At 40.5% G+C, this 14,544-nt stretch overlaps 1 protein-coding gene across 4 annotated transcripts in view; it reads right to left on the reverse strand.

Annotated features, from left to right (window-relative positions):
* Nucleotides 1-14,544, reverse strand: part of PLEKHG4B (pleckstrin homology and RhoGEF domain containing G4B) — a 960,241-nt gene that overhangs the window by 168,663 nt on the left and 777,034 nt on the right. For all 4 annotated transcript variants that reach the window (XM_044065125.1, XM_044065124.1, XM_044065120.1 and 1 more), the window contains exon 13: nt 9,295-9,453. In XM_044065125.1, the coding sequence (XP_043921060.1) occupies nt 9,295-9,453 (159 nt within the window). The remainder of the gene's footprint in view (nt 1-9,294; nt 9,454-14,544) is intronic.

The raw sequence follows: 14,544 nt of genomic DNA on the forward strand, positions 1-14,544 counted from the left end.
CAGAAACGAATACAGTGTCCTATCCATTTTGAAATAGTCTGCTTTGAGATAGCCTTTCATTGTGATCCTGCAGCATATGCTACAAACAGTTGCTCAGTTTTTCTGAAAGCTTTTGTTTTCCCCAAGTAGAAGTGTAGCTGCCTGTGTATGTCCAAAGAGTGCAGAAGTCTCTCCCCTTTATTCTGGGGATTTGGATAAAATATTGGCAAATGAATGGTTTGGTTAAGAGCCACACTGGATACTACCTTTGGCATAAATGTTGGGTTTGTTCTTAGAGAAACCCTGTCTGGATGAAAAATGATAAAAGGTTCCACTGCCATTAATGCCTGTAACTCTGAGACTCTTCTTGCTGAAGGTTTTGCTAGGAGCAGAGCAGTTATCCATGATAAGAATTTTATCTCTACTGTATTGGCTGGCTCAAAAGGAGGCAGTGTGAGCTTTTCCAAGACAAAGTTGAGGTCTCATGTCGGTATCGGTGCTCTCCTTGGGGGTCTTATGTTTTTTGCCCCTCTGAGGTACTGTCTTAGCAGTGGATGTGAGAAAATAGGAGGTTCCATATTGTAATGAGCTGAAATGGCAGAGGCATGGATCTTAATTGATGAGAAGGATAGGCCTTTGTCCAGCATCTCAGTTAGGTATTGTAAAATCTGAGGAATATTTGGAACAAGTGGTTCAAGTCCTTGTGCCTGATTCCAAGCACAGAATCTCTTTCATTTTTCTGCATAAGATTTCCTGGTGCTGGGCCTCCTGGCTTCCAAAATGACACCCATAACAGCTTTAGAGAGAGGTGTGTTCTGAGTGGCTATATTATATGCCATGCAGCCAGATTTAAAGTTCTGAGTTGGCTGTGCAGGATCTGATTGTTTTGTTGAGTCAGAAGATGAGGAATTTGAGGTAACGTCCAGGCTGGGCCTTGAGACAAGCTCTTTAGGATTGGGTACCAGTGCTGGCGTGGTCAGTCTGGGGCAATCAGAATCATTTTTGGCTTCTCTTGTCTGACTTTTAGGAGTACCTTGGGGAGGAGAGACAGTGGTGGAAAGGCATAAACAGTTAGGGTTTTCCAGCTGAATGATAGAGCATCCACTTTCCATGCTTGTGAGTGCAAAATCTCTGTAGCTGGCAGTTGTAAGGGGAGGCAAATAGATCTATGTCTGGGCATCCCCATTTCCGTGTTATCATGCTGAAGACTTGTGGATCTAGTTTCCACTCATTATGGTCCATGAGGTTTCTGCTTAGTTTGTCTGCCAGAGTATTTTTCTTTCCTGGCAGGAATAATGCCTGCAGATGTACTTGATAGGTCAGTGCTGTGTTCCACAAAGTCATGGCTTGCCTGCAGAGGGGGTAGGAATGTGTGCCCCCTTGCTTGTTTATGTACCACATAACTGTAGTATTGTCCGTCTTTAGCAATAGTTGTCCTGGCTGTAGTAGATCCTTGAAGGCTGTCAGGGCATTCTGTACAACTAGCATCTCTTTTTGATTGATGTGAAGATGCATTTGGTCCACGGGCCACATGCCCTGAATACATTTTCCTGCCATGCGTGCCCCCCAGGCATAATCCGATGCATCTGTTGTTAGTGTCTGCCTGGCTGTGGGTAAAGTGAAAGGCTGTCCCTTGTTGTGGTGACAGGCCAGTGCCCACCATCAAAACTCCTGTTGCAGACAGGGAATGAGAGTTATTATTGTTTCCAGACTGTGGCAATGTTGAGTCCAAACACTTTTTAGATACCATTGTAGCTTCCTCATATGCAGTCTTCCATATGGAATTAGCAGGATGCAGGATGCCATGAAGCCCAAAGCCTGCAGAATTTTTCTTGCAGGTAGCTGGGTCTTTGTTGCCATCATTTGAAAGTAATGAGTCAGTTGCCTTTGCTTGTCTGGCGTGAGATAAGCCATCTGGGCAGTTGTATTTAAGCTTGCACCCAGGAATATTATCTCTTGAGAGGGCACTAGTTTTGATTTCTTTTCGTTTACTGTGTACCCTAGGCAAATTAGTAATCTTTTTACAAACGTCAGATGTTTTAGTAGAATGTCCTTGCTCTCTGCTTGAATAAGGCAGTCGGCCAAGTAGGGATATATTTGATTTCCTTTTTGTCTGCAAAATGCAATTACTGGTGCCAGGCATTTTGTGAAGACCCTGGGCGCAGTAGATAAGCCAAAGGCAGTGCAGAGAATTGGTAATGCATTGAACCAGCTATGAATCTGAGGTATCTTCTGCAAGATTGTCTGATTGGGACATGCAGGTATGCCTCTTTCAGGGCCAAAGTAACTAGCCAAGCCTTCTTGCCCAGCATGGGTAGAAGTTGTTGCAGTGTCAACATTTTGAATTTTGGAACATCCAGGAAGGTATTTAGAATAGACAGGTCAAGTATTGGTCTCCAGGCTTTGTCCTTTCTGGGTACCAAGAAAAGTCTTGAGTAAAATCCTTGCCCCTGCTCTTGTTGAGGTACTTTTTGAATAGCCCTCATGTCCATGAGAGCAGAAATTTGTTTTTGTGCCTCTGCCCATTGATTGTGTGGTAGGTCTGGCATAACTTTTGACCTTGGTAGGGTGTGAAAGTGTAACCTGTAACCCTGAGAAATAATATTCAGTACCCATTTGTCCTGGGTGATCATGTGCCAATTTTGTGAGAAAAGTGCTAGTTTTCCCCCTAAGGGGGCTACCAAAAGGTAAGTGCTTGGCATATGTAGATGAAAGTCATTGGGACTGTTTCCTATAAGGTTGTGATGTGTCTTCTCTGCCTTTGGGGGCTGAAGCACCCCATTATTTAGGTCTGTATGAGCCCTGGGGCTGAGATCTGCCTCTTGGGCGTCTGTATCTGCCTCTTTGTGACCTGTCTGACACTGGAAAGGACCAATTTTTAGAAGGCCAGTTCCTGCTAAATCTAGGTGGCTGAACCTGTAAGAAATCCTTTACTGTCTGCATTGATTTTGCTTTATCCTCCATTTTCTTTAACACCTCTTCTGCCTTAACACCAAACAAAGTATCATGCTGTAATGGAGCATCCAATAATTTTGCTTTAACATGATCAGGTAAACTCTGTTCTTTTAACCAAGCATGCCTTTGAATGACAGAACCTATAACTGCAGCTCTGCAAGTAGCCTCTAATGAATCAAAACCACACTGCAAGGTATGCCTTCCCACTTGTTCAGCTGCATGCAATAAATCCTGCATTTCCTTGTTTTCAGAACATTCAGAGCTTGTAAGCATTTTCTGTTTTAGCAAAGACATTAGGTATTGTTGATATTTAAGCATGTGAAACTGGCAGTTTAAAACCCTTACAGCTAAAGTAGCAGAGGTGTAAACCTTTTTCTCCCATCTGTCCAGTGCTCTAGAATCCCTATCAGAGGGAACAGGGTTTTTTGCGGTGGAAGCCTTGACCCCTTTGGGACCCTGAGAAATAGTTTCTGGATCAGCAGCAGGGTTTTTATAAAGGAATTTATGAGAATCTGGAACCCTGTAGTACCTAACTGGCTTAACTGGTGCAGGGGGCTTAAGAATCAGGAGTCAAACTGGATTCAGAAAATACATAATCAACAATATCTAGTACAGGGGGGATAGCAAGAGGCCTGTACTGAGGCAATAGAAGAAAGTCTCTGAGCCTTTTCTTCGATTCTGAATAATCCTGGCTCTACCAATGGAAATGTTCTCGCATGGTGTGCAGGGTTTCCCCGAAAGAGTAGTCCTCAGGAGGAGAGGCTGAAGGGATAGATTCTTCAGCATCAGAGTCCTCATAGGGAGGAAGAGAATATCCCTGTTCTGAAGAGGAATCAGAAGAAATAGAAACATGGTCAGAGGAGTCATAGTCAATGTCTTGGTAGGCCTTTTATCAGGAGGGGGATGGGAACCCCTGATCAAAGTAATTAGGTCCTCGGCCATTTTGAGCATCTGTTTCTTTGGCATGGATGACTGTCCAGGAGAATGCTGCACTTGTTTCTTTGTCTTTAAAGGTATTTTAGACTTTGCCTTGGCTGCTGAAATGGTCTTGATAGTAAGCTGTGTAGGTCTGAAAACACCCTCAGAAGCCGATGCCTGCTCAGCGGCTCCAGACCCATCTGAGGGAATAGTTTCCGTAGGCCCAATACCTTGAGTTTCCAGAGGCCTAGCTGTCTCCACGTGGGAGTCGGAGGTGGCCTGTGGCTCTGAGGTAGCGGGTGTCAGGGGCTGCAAAAGCACCTCAATGAAAACCGGCGAACCGGCAACTGGCCTAGAAGAGGCTTCTTCGTCGGTTTTGGACCTCGGATGCCTGTCTTTTTCCTCGTCCTTGCGCTTTTTATGGACTCCGGTCGTTGGTTGTTCCAAAGGCATTATATAGTTAAATCTTCGGCCAAAGTAATGTAAAGCAAAATCAAACCGATGCTTAATAGTGCATTGGTTGAATCTAGCACAAAACTGACAACTAGTAACGTCGTGGTCAGGGCCTAGGCAAGGAATACAGTAAGAATGAAAATCCTTATGTGGTATTTGCTTCCCACATTGGTCTGGAGCAAGAAAAAGTTTCCCCAACGGGGTACTTAGCTTTACTGAAGACTTCGGATCTGAAATTCAATTTCAAAAATCTCAGGAGTCGGCCGACCGGCACTTGCGAACTGCTTTTGCTTCGGGCACCGTGCAGCAAGAAAGACTAGAGAAAATGGCATTGGCTGCATCTTATATACCCCTGGCACTCTGACGTCAGGGAAGAAGCGACAGCAGCTGACGCCGGACCAGGACTTTGGAATTCAGGCCGACTGCGGGTAGCCTGCCAGCAGAATAACCCAAGTGTAATGACTGCAACAGTGAAACACAATGAACATCAAGTGCTCATAACTGACAGCTCAAGTACACAGATGCATGCAACACACATTCATAATCTTGTCAAATTATGAGCAAATGTCAAAGTCTGAAAACAAATAGTAAAAAATTGCTTTTTGCAGGAGGATAAATACAGCCAGAAAACTTCCTAAAAATACTTTTTGTGCTTACTTTTTTAATCATTATTTTGTCACTACACTTTAGAGAAAATGGACACTGACAGGCAAAAAAATCTTTATGCGTCTCATGGAAGTTTCAAGATAAGAGCAGAAAAATACTTTGCAAGTCAGGCTGAGCTGTACGATGTGAAGGAAGCACCAGAAAATAACTGCAATTCAAGCTGAGCTGTACAGCATTACTCATATGTGATGCAAGCAACAGCAAAAGAGCAACTGGCACCCTGTGCTATTACGTGTGAGCACTTGTGATAAAAGCACCAGTGACATGGCTAACTAAATGGAAGCTGTGGGAAATGGGCCCTTGCACCATGATGCAGAACCTTGGTAAGGTTCTGTTCGGAAAGCTATGACCACTTCTTGGAATTAAGCTTACAAAAATGAAACAAAGAGGTTGTACACCCTTTGAAGAGGTTAGGTGGTGTAATGCAGAGTCAGAATCAATTCTGTATCAGATGAACAAAGACTTGTTATATTAATCAGGTAAAGACAGGGGAAATGTATCATTCAATGGAAACACTCAAATCACTTAAAAATCATAAACAAGATGGAAGATGAAACTTTCACAGAAATATTACAGGACAATAGCTCATGCCCAAAGATTAGAATACCAGAGTGTAAATTGTTAGGAGACAATAACATATATGTGCTTCGCTATGGAGAAATAACATGCTACGCTTTGTTTCACAATACGACAACTGATGAATAGGACAGTAGCCTAGAATATGTTGCACAGACCTCAAAATTACATGAACAGAGAAATTTAAGAACAAATCAACACACGAAAGCTAAGTTTCTAACACGATGAAACGGCCTTCATCTACAGGTTGAGGGGTGGCTATATTGGATGGCCCAACAATCCTAACCTTTCGACAGTCTGTTTAAATTTAAAAAAAGTCTTTATAAAGTGAATAAAGTCTTTGAAAAGATATAGCCTTCTAAAAAGGAGCCTCTTAAAAAATCTACTGCTGGAACAAAAATGGCCAACATGTCTAAATCTCCAACATGTCTTCAACAATGTTTTAAGATCACTTTTGAAAGTAGTTCCCAGTAGCCCTAAAAGAAGGGAATGCAAAGCAAAAGCTAAAGAAAGGAAGTCTTGTAGTAAAACTAGTTCATAGTCTGTTTTTCACAGGCAAAGACTTAGTGATACTTCATGAAAGGACATAACAGTAGTCTCAAATTAAACAATTGAAAAATCAACTACAAATACTTTATGTGCCACCACAAACCATTGCAGGCAGTCAGCTTATTATTTTTTCTTCTTATAGCACAACATAATGATATCTAGCCAGGCAATGTATTCAAGAGTAACCAAGTAGTCTATACCCTGTGACAGTGCTAAAGGGGGATAAAGCTTTTTCTATGACTCAGGCAACTGAGTTTGATACCCTGTCCCAGAATCCTTATTCATTATACATCCAATCCTCTCTAGCCATGCACCACCCAATGTACTCCCCCACACCTGAAGCACAACCATCAATTTAAAATTATCCCCTATTCCATCGTAATGGATCAAGGTATTTTTATATTACCAGTTTTTTCTTGATGGCATCAGAAAAAGTAGAGGCTGGTTTTAACCTAACCTACTGAAGTCCTGTCTTGCTATCACTGAAGACAACCCACTCAGTCAATACTTGCATGTGCCTGGTTTTGCTTAAAAATATTCTGCTTCAAAGATAAATGTTCAAGGCTGATAAAAGGAGCCATACACTTTGCAAAGAACTGAACTCTCACAGGTATCGATTCATCATAAACATCTCACGTTACATTAATATGGACAGGAGTTGACATTGACATGTGACTCTTATCATTATCATTAATTGTCCAGACATGCAGCTCTGAGAGTCTCAACAACGGTAGCTCAAGCCAAGCAGTTCAGACACAGTGTACCTTGGAAGGAAAGTAGCCCTGGTTAGTTCCAGGCAAGGAGAACTGTTTGCAAAACAATATATCACATTAGCATGAAGATGGCTAGCAGTCATCTTTAAGGACTGAACAGGCAAAACAGTATTATCTGTCTTGAATTATAAGTTAGCAATTTGCAGATGAAGGTAATTTAAGTTGCAATGGTCTCATGGTTTGGGCAGGTACGACATCTATAGAGGTATACCTTTAATTCAAACCTAAATCAGTCCAGACTACTGGATACGATAGCAGGAAAAAGAGCAATGAAAAATATGGCAGCAGGAGAATCTACCTTGGCGGAAGACATCCAGAGTGTCACACTGACAACAAGTGATTTATAAGGTTCCCCTATGCAAAGCCCATCTTACACAGTGATCGCAGCCTGTCAGTGGTTGGCAGCCATACAAGAAATTTACTCCTTAAAGTCAAAGAACCATACAGTACTGCATTATATATACTTTTTACTAATAACATGAAACAACTGAAAAATATGGCTTCACACAGGAGCAGTATGTCATTGGTTGGAAGAGTCTATATTAGTAACTCGAATGCTTACCTTATCGAATCTCGAATCGGTAAACGTCGACCCGTCCTTATCGAAACCCGAAAACATTGAACGTCCAGAAGAGCGAAACCGGGAATGTCGAATCGTCATGGTTGGCCTTCTGCGGTATAGCTCCGTAAGGTAAGTGTGCGATAGTTACGGACCTTAGAGTTAGGGTGCGGGTTAAGGTAAGTGCATGGATGGTAATGTATGTTAGATTTAGTGTAGGGTTTTGTTATGTGTATGTGTGTGAATTATTTAGTTTGTTTGGGTTTAGCTTTTTAAGGTAAGTGTGCGATAGTTACAGACCTAAGGATTAAGGTGCGGGTTAAGTTAAGTGCATACCTGGTGGTACATGTAATATTAAGTGTAGGGTTAGAAGTAGGGTTTATTTTAGGTTTAGAAGCAGGGTTTTGGTTAGTGTATGCATGTGGTTTATTTAGTTTGTTTGTGTAGGTAGTATGTACGGGTGGTGGGGTGGGACAAGTATGATAGTTCGATATTTTGAATTTTGCAGTTTAGGGCGTTCGGTGTTTATGTGGTTCAATGAGGATGGGTCGACGTTTAGGGATTCGATAAGGTAAGTGTTCATGTTTATAATACAGACCCTGTTGGAATAGGACCAGATAGCAAAGAGCGCGCCAACATGGCAAAGTAAGTGCTTGGACAGTATAGAGATAAATATTCTAAGAAAGGAACACTCACTTTACATGGCTGACAGATATAAAAAGGTAATACAGTATTCACTACAAGGACTTTGGTTGTTAAGAAGGAGGGTAATAACAGCTAATTCCAGATAGTAATAGATTCTATTCAGTGGCAAAAGAGTGCCTAAAATTGATTAGAAATTCAGACTGATTTGTTTCCATGGATGTGGCTACAATGCTTCTAATGTCCTATGAGTGCTAGCAAGGGGTATGGTAATTCCTTTACAGATTTCAGTAGTGCATGCCAAAGCTTTTTAAAATATGGATTTACTAAAAACCAGAAATCAAAACTCCTTACATGGCTATCAACTACAGAAATTGCGTTATCATGGTATTCTTACTAATCCTAAATGTAAATCAGAACACCTGCCCTTTGATAAGGAAAATATTTTTTTATCTGCACTGAAAGATACAAAAACATGTATCTGGAGCATTTAAACCCAGGCCTCCGCTGAAAATTGGCTTTGTTCCAAGTTGGACTTTCCCGGTAAACAAATGTTAAATAAATAAATGAATAAGTGTTGGATTTCATAAATATTTAACATGATTGCTTCTAAGGTACTTAATATTTAAAGGCAGGCACGCACACACACACACACACACACACACACACACACACACACACACACACACACACACACACACACACACAAACACAAACACATATACATTTCCTCTGTAGTTTTGGCAGCAGTATGCTATTCATCCAAACTAGCTTCCATTTACAGTAAACTCGCAGTTAACCGGCTCCCATGGGGATTGGTAGATGCTGGATAACTGTAGTTACCATTAAAAATAGGACTTGACTAATACTGTACCGTATACTATTTCTCAGGTTGGGGAGAGAGGAAGTTCTTTCTTTTTAAAACTCCAAAACTCCAAAACTCTAAAAACGGAAGGTATGTTTCTGTGTGTGTGTGTTGGGGGGGGGGGGGGGGGACAGAAAAAGCAACACATGAAAATTTTACTGTATTTTTTTTAAATTTTTTTTTTTTTTTTGCCAGTTGCTTGAGTTTCAGTTAACTGAGAGATTACTGTACAGTAAGTTTTGTGGACTCAATACCTTACTCAAACCCCAGTAACACATTGCAGTGCAGTAGTTGCAGCCTTAAACAGTCCATATTCAAACTTCAGTTTTTAGAAACATAAAACAGGATAAAATGCTCACCGTGTCATAAAACTCATACAAAGTGACCATCAGATCTATTTCACTTTTCTTTCTTTCTGTCTGACCGATGACATTAGTCAGAAACTGTTTGAATTTCTGGGCTTTTTCATCAATGCTTCGTGTGCCCTTTAGCAGTTCCAGTCCCTGCCTCCAGCGAAGCTGAAGTGGGAAACAAACCAAGGGTTAGCTGACTGATGTTAATAGGCAACTGCAAATTCTCACCACATTCACAACTTTCAAATGCATTCTTATTTATTTTATTCATCAGGATATCTTTAAAAAGTAAACTTCAAAAACAGAGTACTGGCTATATCAGGAACCCATAAGACAGCACCCATTTTGTCACATTTAATGTTGAAGCAAGATAAACGAAAGTGCTGCTACAGAAAACACAATTGTGTAATATCTTACCATAACAGTAGATGTTCTACTTCTCACTGTTGCACTATTCTTTACTCTTGGGATATTCTGCTGAGGATAGCTAAATTTCCAGCCAACTTTTACACCTTCCAGACATTGTATGCCAGACATATGCCCTACATACAAGGCATAAAATACATACATGATGTATGGATGCCTAATCTTCAGAACTGAAGTGCCCTCAAAGAACCAGTGCAACCCCAGAGAAATACAATAACATGAACATCCAAGGAAAGGGAGATGAAGGAGTAACGGTTGAAACAAAGACCCCTTGACCAGTTGGAAGGCAACAGAAAGTAACAGGGGGCAGGAGGGAGGGACAGAATACTGCAACAGTGAGAAATAGGACAGCTACTGTTACGGTAAGATCTTACACAACTGTACTACATCCTCCCTTATCACTGTTGAAGTATTCTTTATTCTTGGGAAAGTACAAAAGCTACGGGAAAGTATGGCAGGAGGAAGGCAGAGAAGAGCCCCTTCACAAACTCATGATTAATGGCCCTTTTCAAAACTTTCCTGACCCTGGAAATGACATCTAATTTGTAACGTTTGGTAAAAGTGTGAACAAAAGACCAAGTGCTTCCAAGATGGATTTAGTATCCAGACCCTTAAAAAAATGCACAGTAAGGTAGAATGAGCATGAGCAGAAGAGGAAAGATGCTCACCATGAAAGCAATAGCAAAAAGAAATGGCCTTATAAATCCAGGAGATGGCTTGCTTAGACACTGCAAGGCCCAATTCCCTGGCATGAAAAGAAACAAAAAATTGCTAGGCTTTCCTGATACATTTGGTCTTGTCCAAGTAATATCTGACCTGTGCAAAACCAAGGTGTGAAAACTGGAGAAGGTAAAAAGAAGGAAGAAGAATGGACTGATTCAAGGACAAATCATTAACTACCTTGGGCACAAAGGAAGGACTGGTAGGAAGAGACCCTGTCCTCATGAAAAAACAAAAAGTGAAGAACTGCCTTGAAGTTCACAAACACTCTTGGCAGAAGCAAGAGTCAGCAACAATACAGTCTTCCAAGTACAATGTTGAAGGGAAGAAGAAACAACAGGTTCAAAAGGGGTCTGAGTCAATGTTAAGGACAAAATTAAGTTCTCAAGCAATAGATTTTCTTGGAGGTGTGGTACGAAGGATGCCTTTTAAAACTGAACAAATCTCAAAATTAGAAGTCAAGGTGGATTCAGGGGCAGATAAGTGGAAATGGCTAACAAATGAACTTCAACAAATGAATATGCCAAACCAGAATTCAGCAGCTCACACAAATACGAATGGACTGTAGGGACCCCCACAAAAAAAGAGTCCAGATCATGCTTGAGGCACCAAATAGAAAATCTGTTCCATTTAGTCACATATGATTTTCTAGTAATGGGTTTTCTGACCTCCCACAAACTCAAAGCATGTTTTCAGAAAATCGGTGCCTATAAGGAATCAAAACTCTATCACCCAAAGTGTCAATTGAAGGATGGACAAGTGAGGATGAATGAGAGATTCCTTGTATTTTGTGAGAAGATCCACCCTTTCAGGTAACTTGTGATGACTGCCCCTAAGTGAAAGAGAATTCACAACTTCTTTCGCACATATCCTTTACACACAGTCAGGGCCACCTCATTCCCTCCAGCCTGAGTGGGTCAGTATTCAGCTTTCCAAAGCCAGGGTCTGCCGGCATTTATGCATGAACCCTATATGTCTACAGGGTGTGGAAATACAGAGCAACCCTGGTATTACTTCTTTGTTACTTACTGCTGGCAGGGAAGGCTGAGGGTACTTAATTATATCCCTAATCAGTGATCTCAGCAGTTGCCAAATGGCCTCCAAATTATTCATAGTTGGTTACAGTGAGCTCCAGTGGGCAGTTAAGTGAATGTTTTGGCCTGAACTCTACATACAAGACTGACTGGATGCCTGGCCTCTCCTGGAATCAGTACAGTACCCACCGACATCTGTACTCCAGGAGGCTTGTATCAGCCAATGGCTGCTCACTCCCACCCTCCCCAGGTGGCTTCTCCAACATCCAGATTTCTATTTGAACCAAGGCTGATGGGGTTGCAGTCAAAGCTTTATCTCACTGCACCATGGAGTTGACTATTCAATGTGAATTTTTCTAACTTAAGAATAACAACCAGTGTAATATGGGGCAATAGAAACTAAGGCAGACTCAAATTGCCAACAGTGGGTGGTACAACATGGTCATTCTTAGCAGATGGAACAATGTGGATTTAAAGCTTTACTTAAACTTACTCTGATATAATTGCCTTTGTTTCTAAGGAATGAATAAAAAGTATTTTGTCTGTTATGCAACATATGTGATTGCCATTAATCTACACTTAATTTGTGATACACACACACACACACACACACACATATATATATATACCTGCATGTTATGTATGAGTGTGTGTGTGTGTGTGTGTGTGTGTGTGTGTGTGTGTGTGTGTGTGTGTGTGTGTGTGTGTGTGTGTGTGTGTGTGTGTGTGTGTGTGTGTGCATGTGTGTGTGTGTATACACATATATGCTGGAAGGTAGGATAGGTGACTTTTCATGGTTAGTCAGCTTATGTCAAAAAACTGGAACTTCACTGTGAAATGAAAGGCAATGAAAACATTAGTTTCATTATTGTTTGGTAAAGTGGTGTCAAATGTATGGGTGGTTACAGCATGTATTAACACCAATTATACAATGACTGGCCATTAATATTCCCAAACAAGCATGCTGATTGGTCAGCCTAATCAGCGTGCCCATTGTAACTCCGAGCACATACCAATGGAAAAAGGTCTGTTCGCCTGGACTTTTTTCCATTGGTATACACTGTAACTTTTAACTTTTTTTTTACAGAAATAAATAAAAAAAAATCTGAAATCTGAACTCCAGACACAGCAGAGAGACAGGATGGAGAAAATACTAGGAAAATCAGGAACGTTATTCAAAACTAAAGACACATACCTGATTTTCCTTGTATTTCCTCCATTCTCTCTCTCTCCTACCCCTAAACTGTCTGAAACGTTTTTTTTTTTTTTTTTTTATTTAAAAAAAAGAAAAGGCATATGGAGCAATGGAGACCTTCTTTTCTCCACTGTTTCATTTCCAAAGCACTCATGTACTGGGTATGCATAGGAACACAAGTTCCACACGTATGCGCAGTACATCAAAAAAGGCAACAGGATATGTACAGCTGCAGAAGGACAGGACAGCGCCATTATACAAAGACATAAGAAATTTAAGTATTTTTTTCTTAAATAATGTCATTGTATAATAGCAATAACTGTCTCCGTGGTGTGGCATATTAAGACTAACCCATGGTTGGCCAGTAGTTTTAGCAGAATGATTTAAAGTCCGCAAGAGAAATAAGTTTAGAAATTAGATCATCTTTCCAAGGAGACAGAACATTTTATAATCTGCTTAATATGTGGCTACTATTAAATTAATTCACAGATGACATCAAATGTCTACTACAACATATTCTCAGTAAAACAGCAGCCTATATATAATGCATGCAGTTACTTCACACATCTATAGGCTTGCCTGGTCCTTATTTTCCTTCAGCAAAACAAAACGTAAAAATAAGAACTGAATAATAAATGAGAAAATACAAATAAAATCTGATACAGTTCATAAAAAAAAAAAAATCTGTGAAACAAAATGTGCTGAGCAGAGGATCTCTCCGACATGCTAACGTAGCCCTGTTAGAAGATATGCTATCAGTGATAGAATACTAACAGAAGTTAGAGAATTGGCAACGTCTGCATCTTCATCCTGACTGGAGACAGGGTGAGGTGTTGATGCACAGATAGTGCTTGTAAAAAATGCTAATATGATGCTCTATGACAGCATATTACGATGTCATGAAGCTCAGACAGAACAAAAGCAAATGGATGTAATTTTTTACTCTGCTAACAGAGTTTTGACTGTTTTTTTGAGAGTAAAATAAAAAATAAATAAATAAACAAAAGAAGTAATGGGTGTGTCCACTGTGCACATATATATTTGTGTGTGTGTGTGTGTGTGTGTGTGTGTGTGTGTGTGTGTGTGTGTGTGTGTGTGTGTGTGTGTGCATGTGTGCATGTGCCTGTACATGCTAGAGAGAGAAAAAAAACACAGTGTGTGAGCAGGAGAGAAATAGAGACAGCACATACTATCTTCTGTTGACTGTAACTGGTGTCCACAGTATGCACTGACTAAACAACAAGAAGTATGAAACTCTAATGTATGTTATTATTGACTGACTTTAATCCTCAACAATTTAGCAGCAAATCAAACATTCTACAAGGGACAGATCAGAACTATGCAATAAAATCAGGGACAGTTAAGAGGCATGGGGTAAGAGATGTGCAGTACCTTGTATGATTTTTTTAATTCATTTGATAACGAGACATCTGAGGTGTATTCAGTCAACAAAGTGGCTATAACTGCTGGGCGTGTGTGTGTGTGTGTGTGTGTGTGTGTGTGTGTGTGTGTGTGTGTGTGTGTGTGTGTGTGTGTGTGTGTGTATGTTTCAAAGTGCGTTGTGTGAATCTGTCTGTGCTTCCGAATGTGCGTATTTGTCTGTATATACAAACATTAAATACTTGCATAACTTATACCTTGAATGTAAAATACTTCCTCCAGCAACAATTGCATATGTTACACAAGTTTGAAACATTAGGTGGAGGAACTGTTTTACATCAAAAATATAAAATAATATATAATAAAAACAAATAGAAAGTAATTTAACAGCCCACTCTCTAAACACAATAATGCTCTCCAGGGAGGATGTCAGATAATTAATGCCTTTGCAATGGTGGTAAGGTAGTCGGCCTGTGGTGTTGGGCTTCAAAATACCCTTGG

Source organism: Protopterus annectens, chromosome 3.part0 (assembly GCF_019279795.1).
Source record: "Protopterus annectens isolate FY-2018-M chromosome 3.part0, PAN1.0, whole genome shotgun sequence".
Lineage (NCBI taxonomy): Eukaryota > Metazoa > Chordata > Ceratodontiformes > Protopteridae > Protopterus > Protopterus annectens.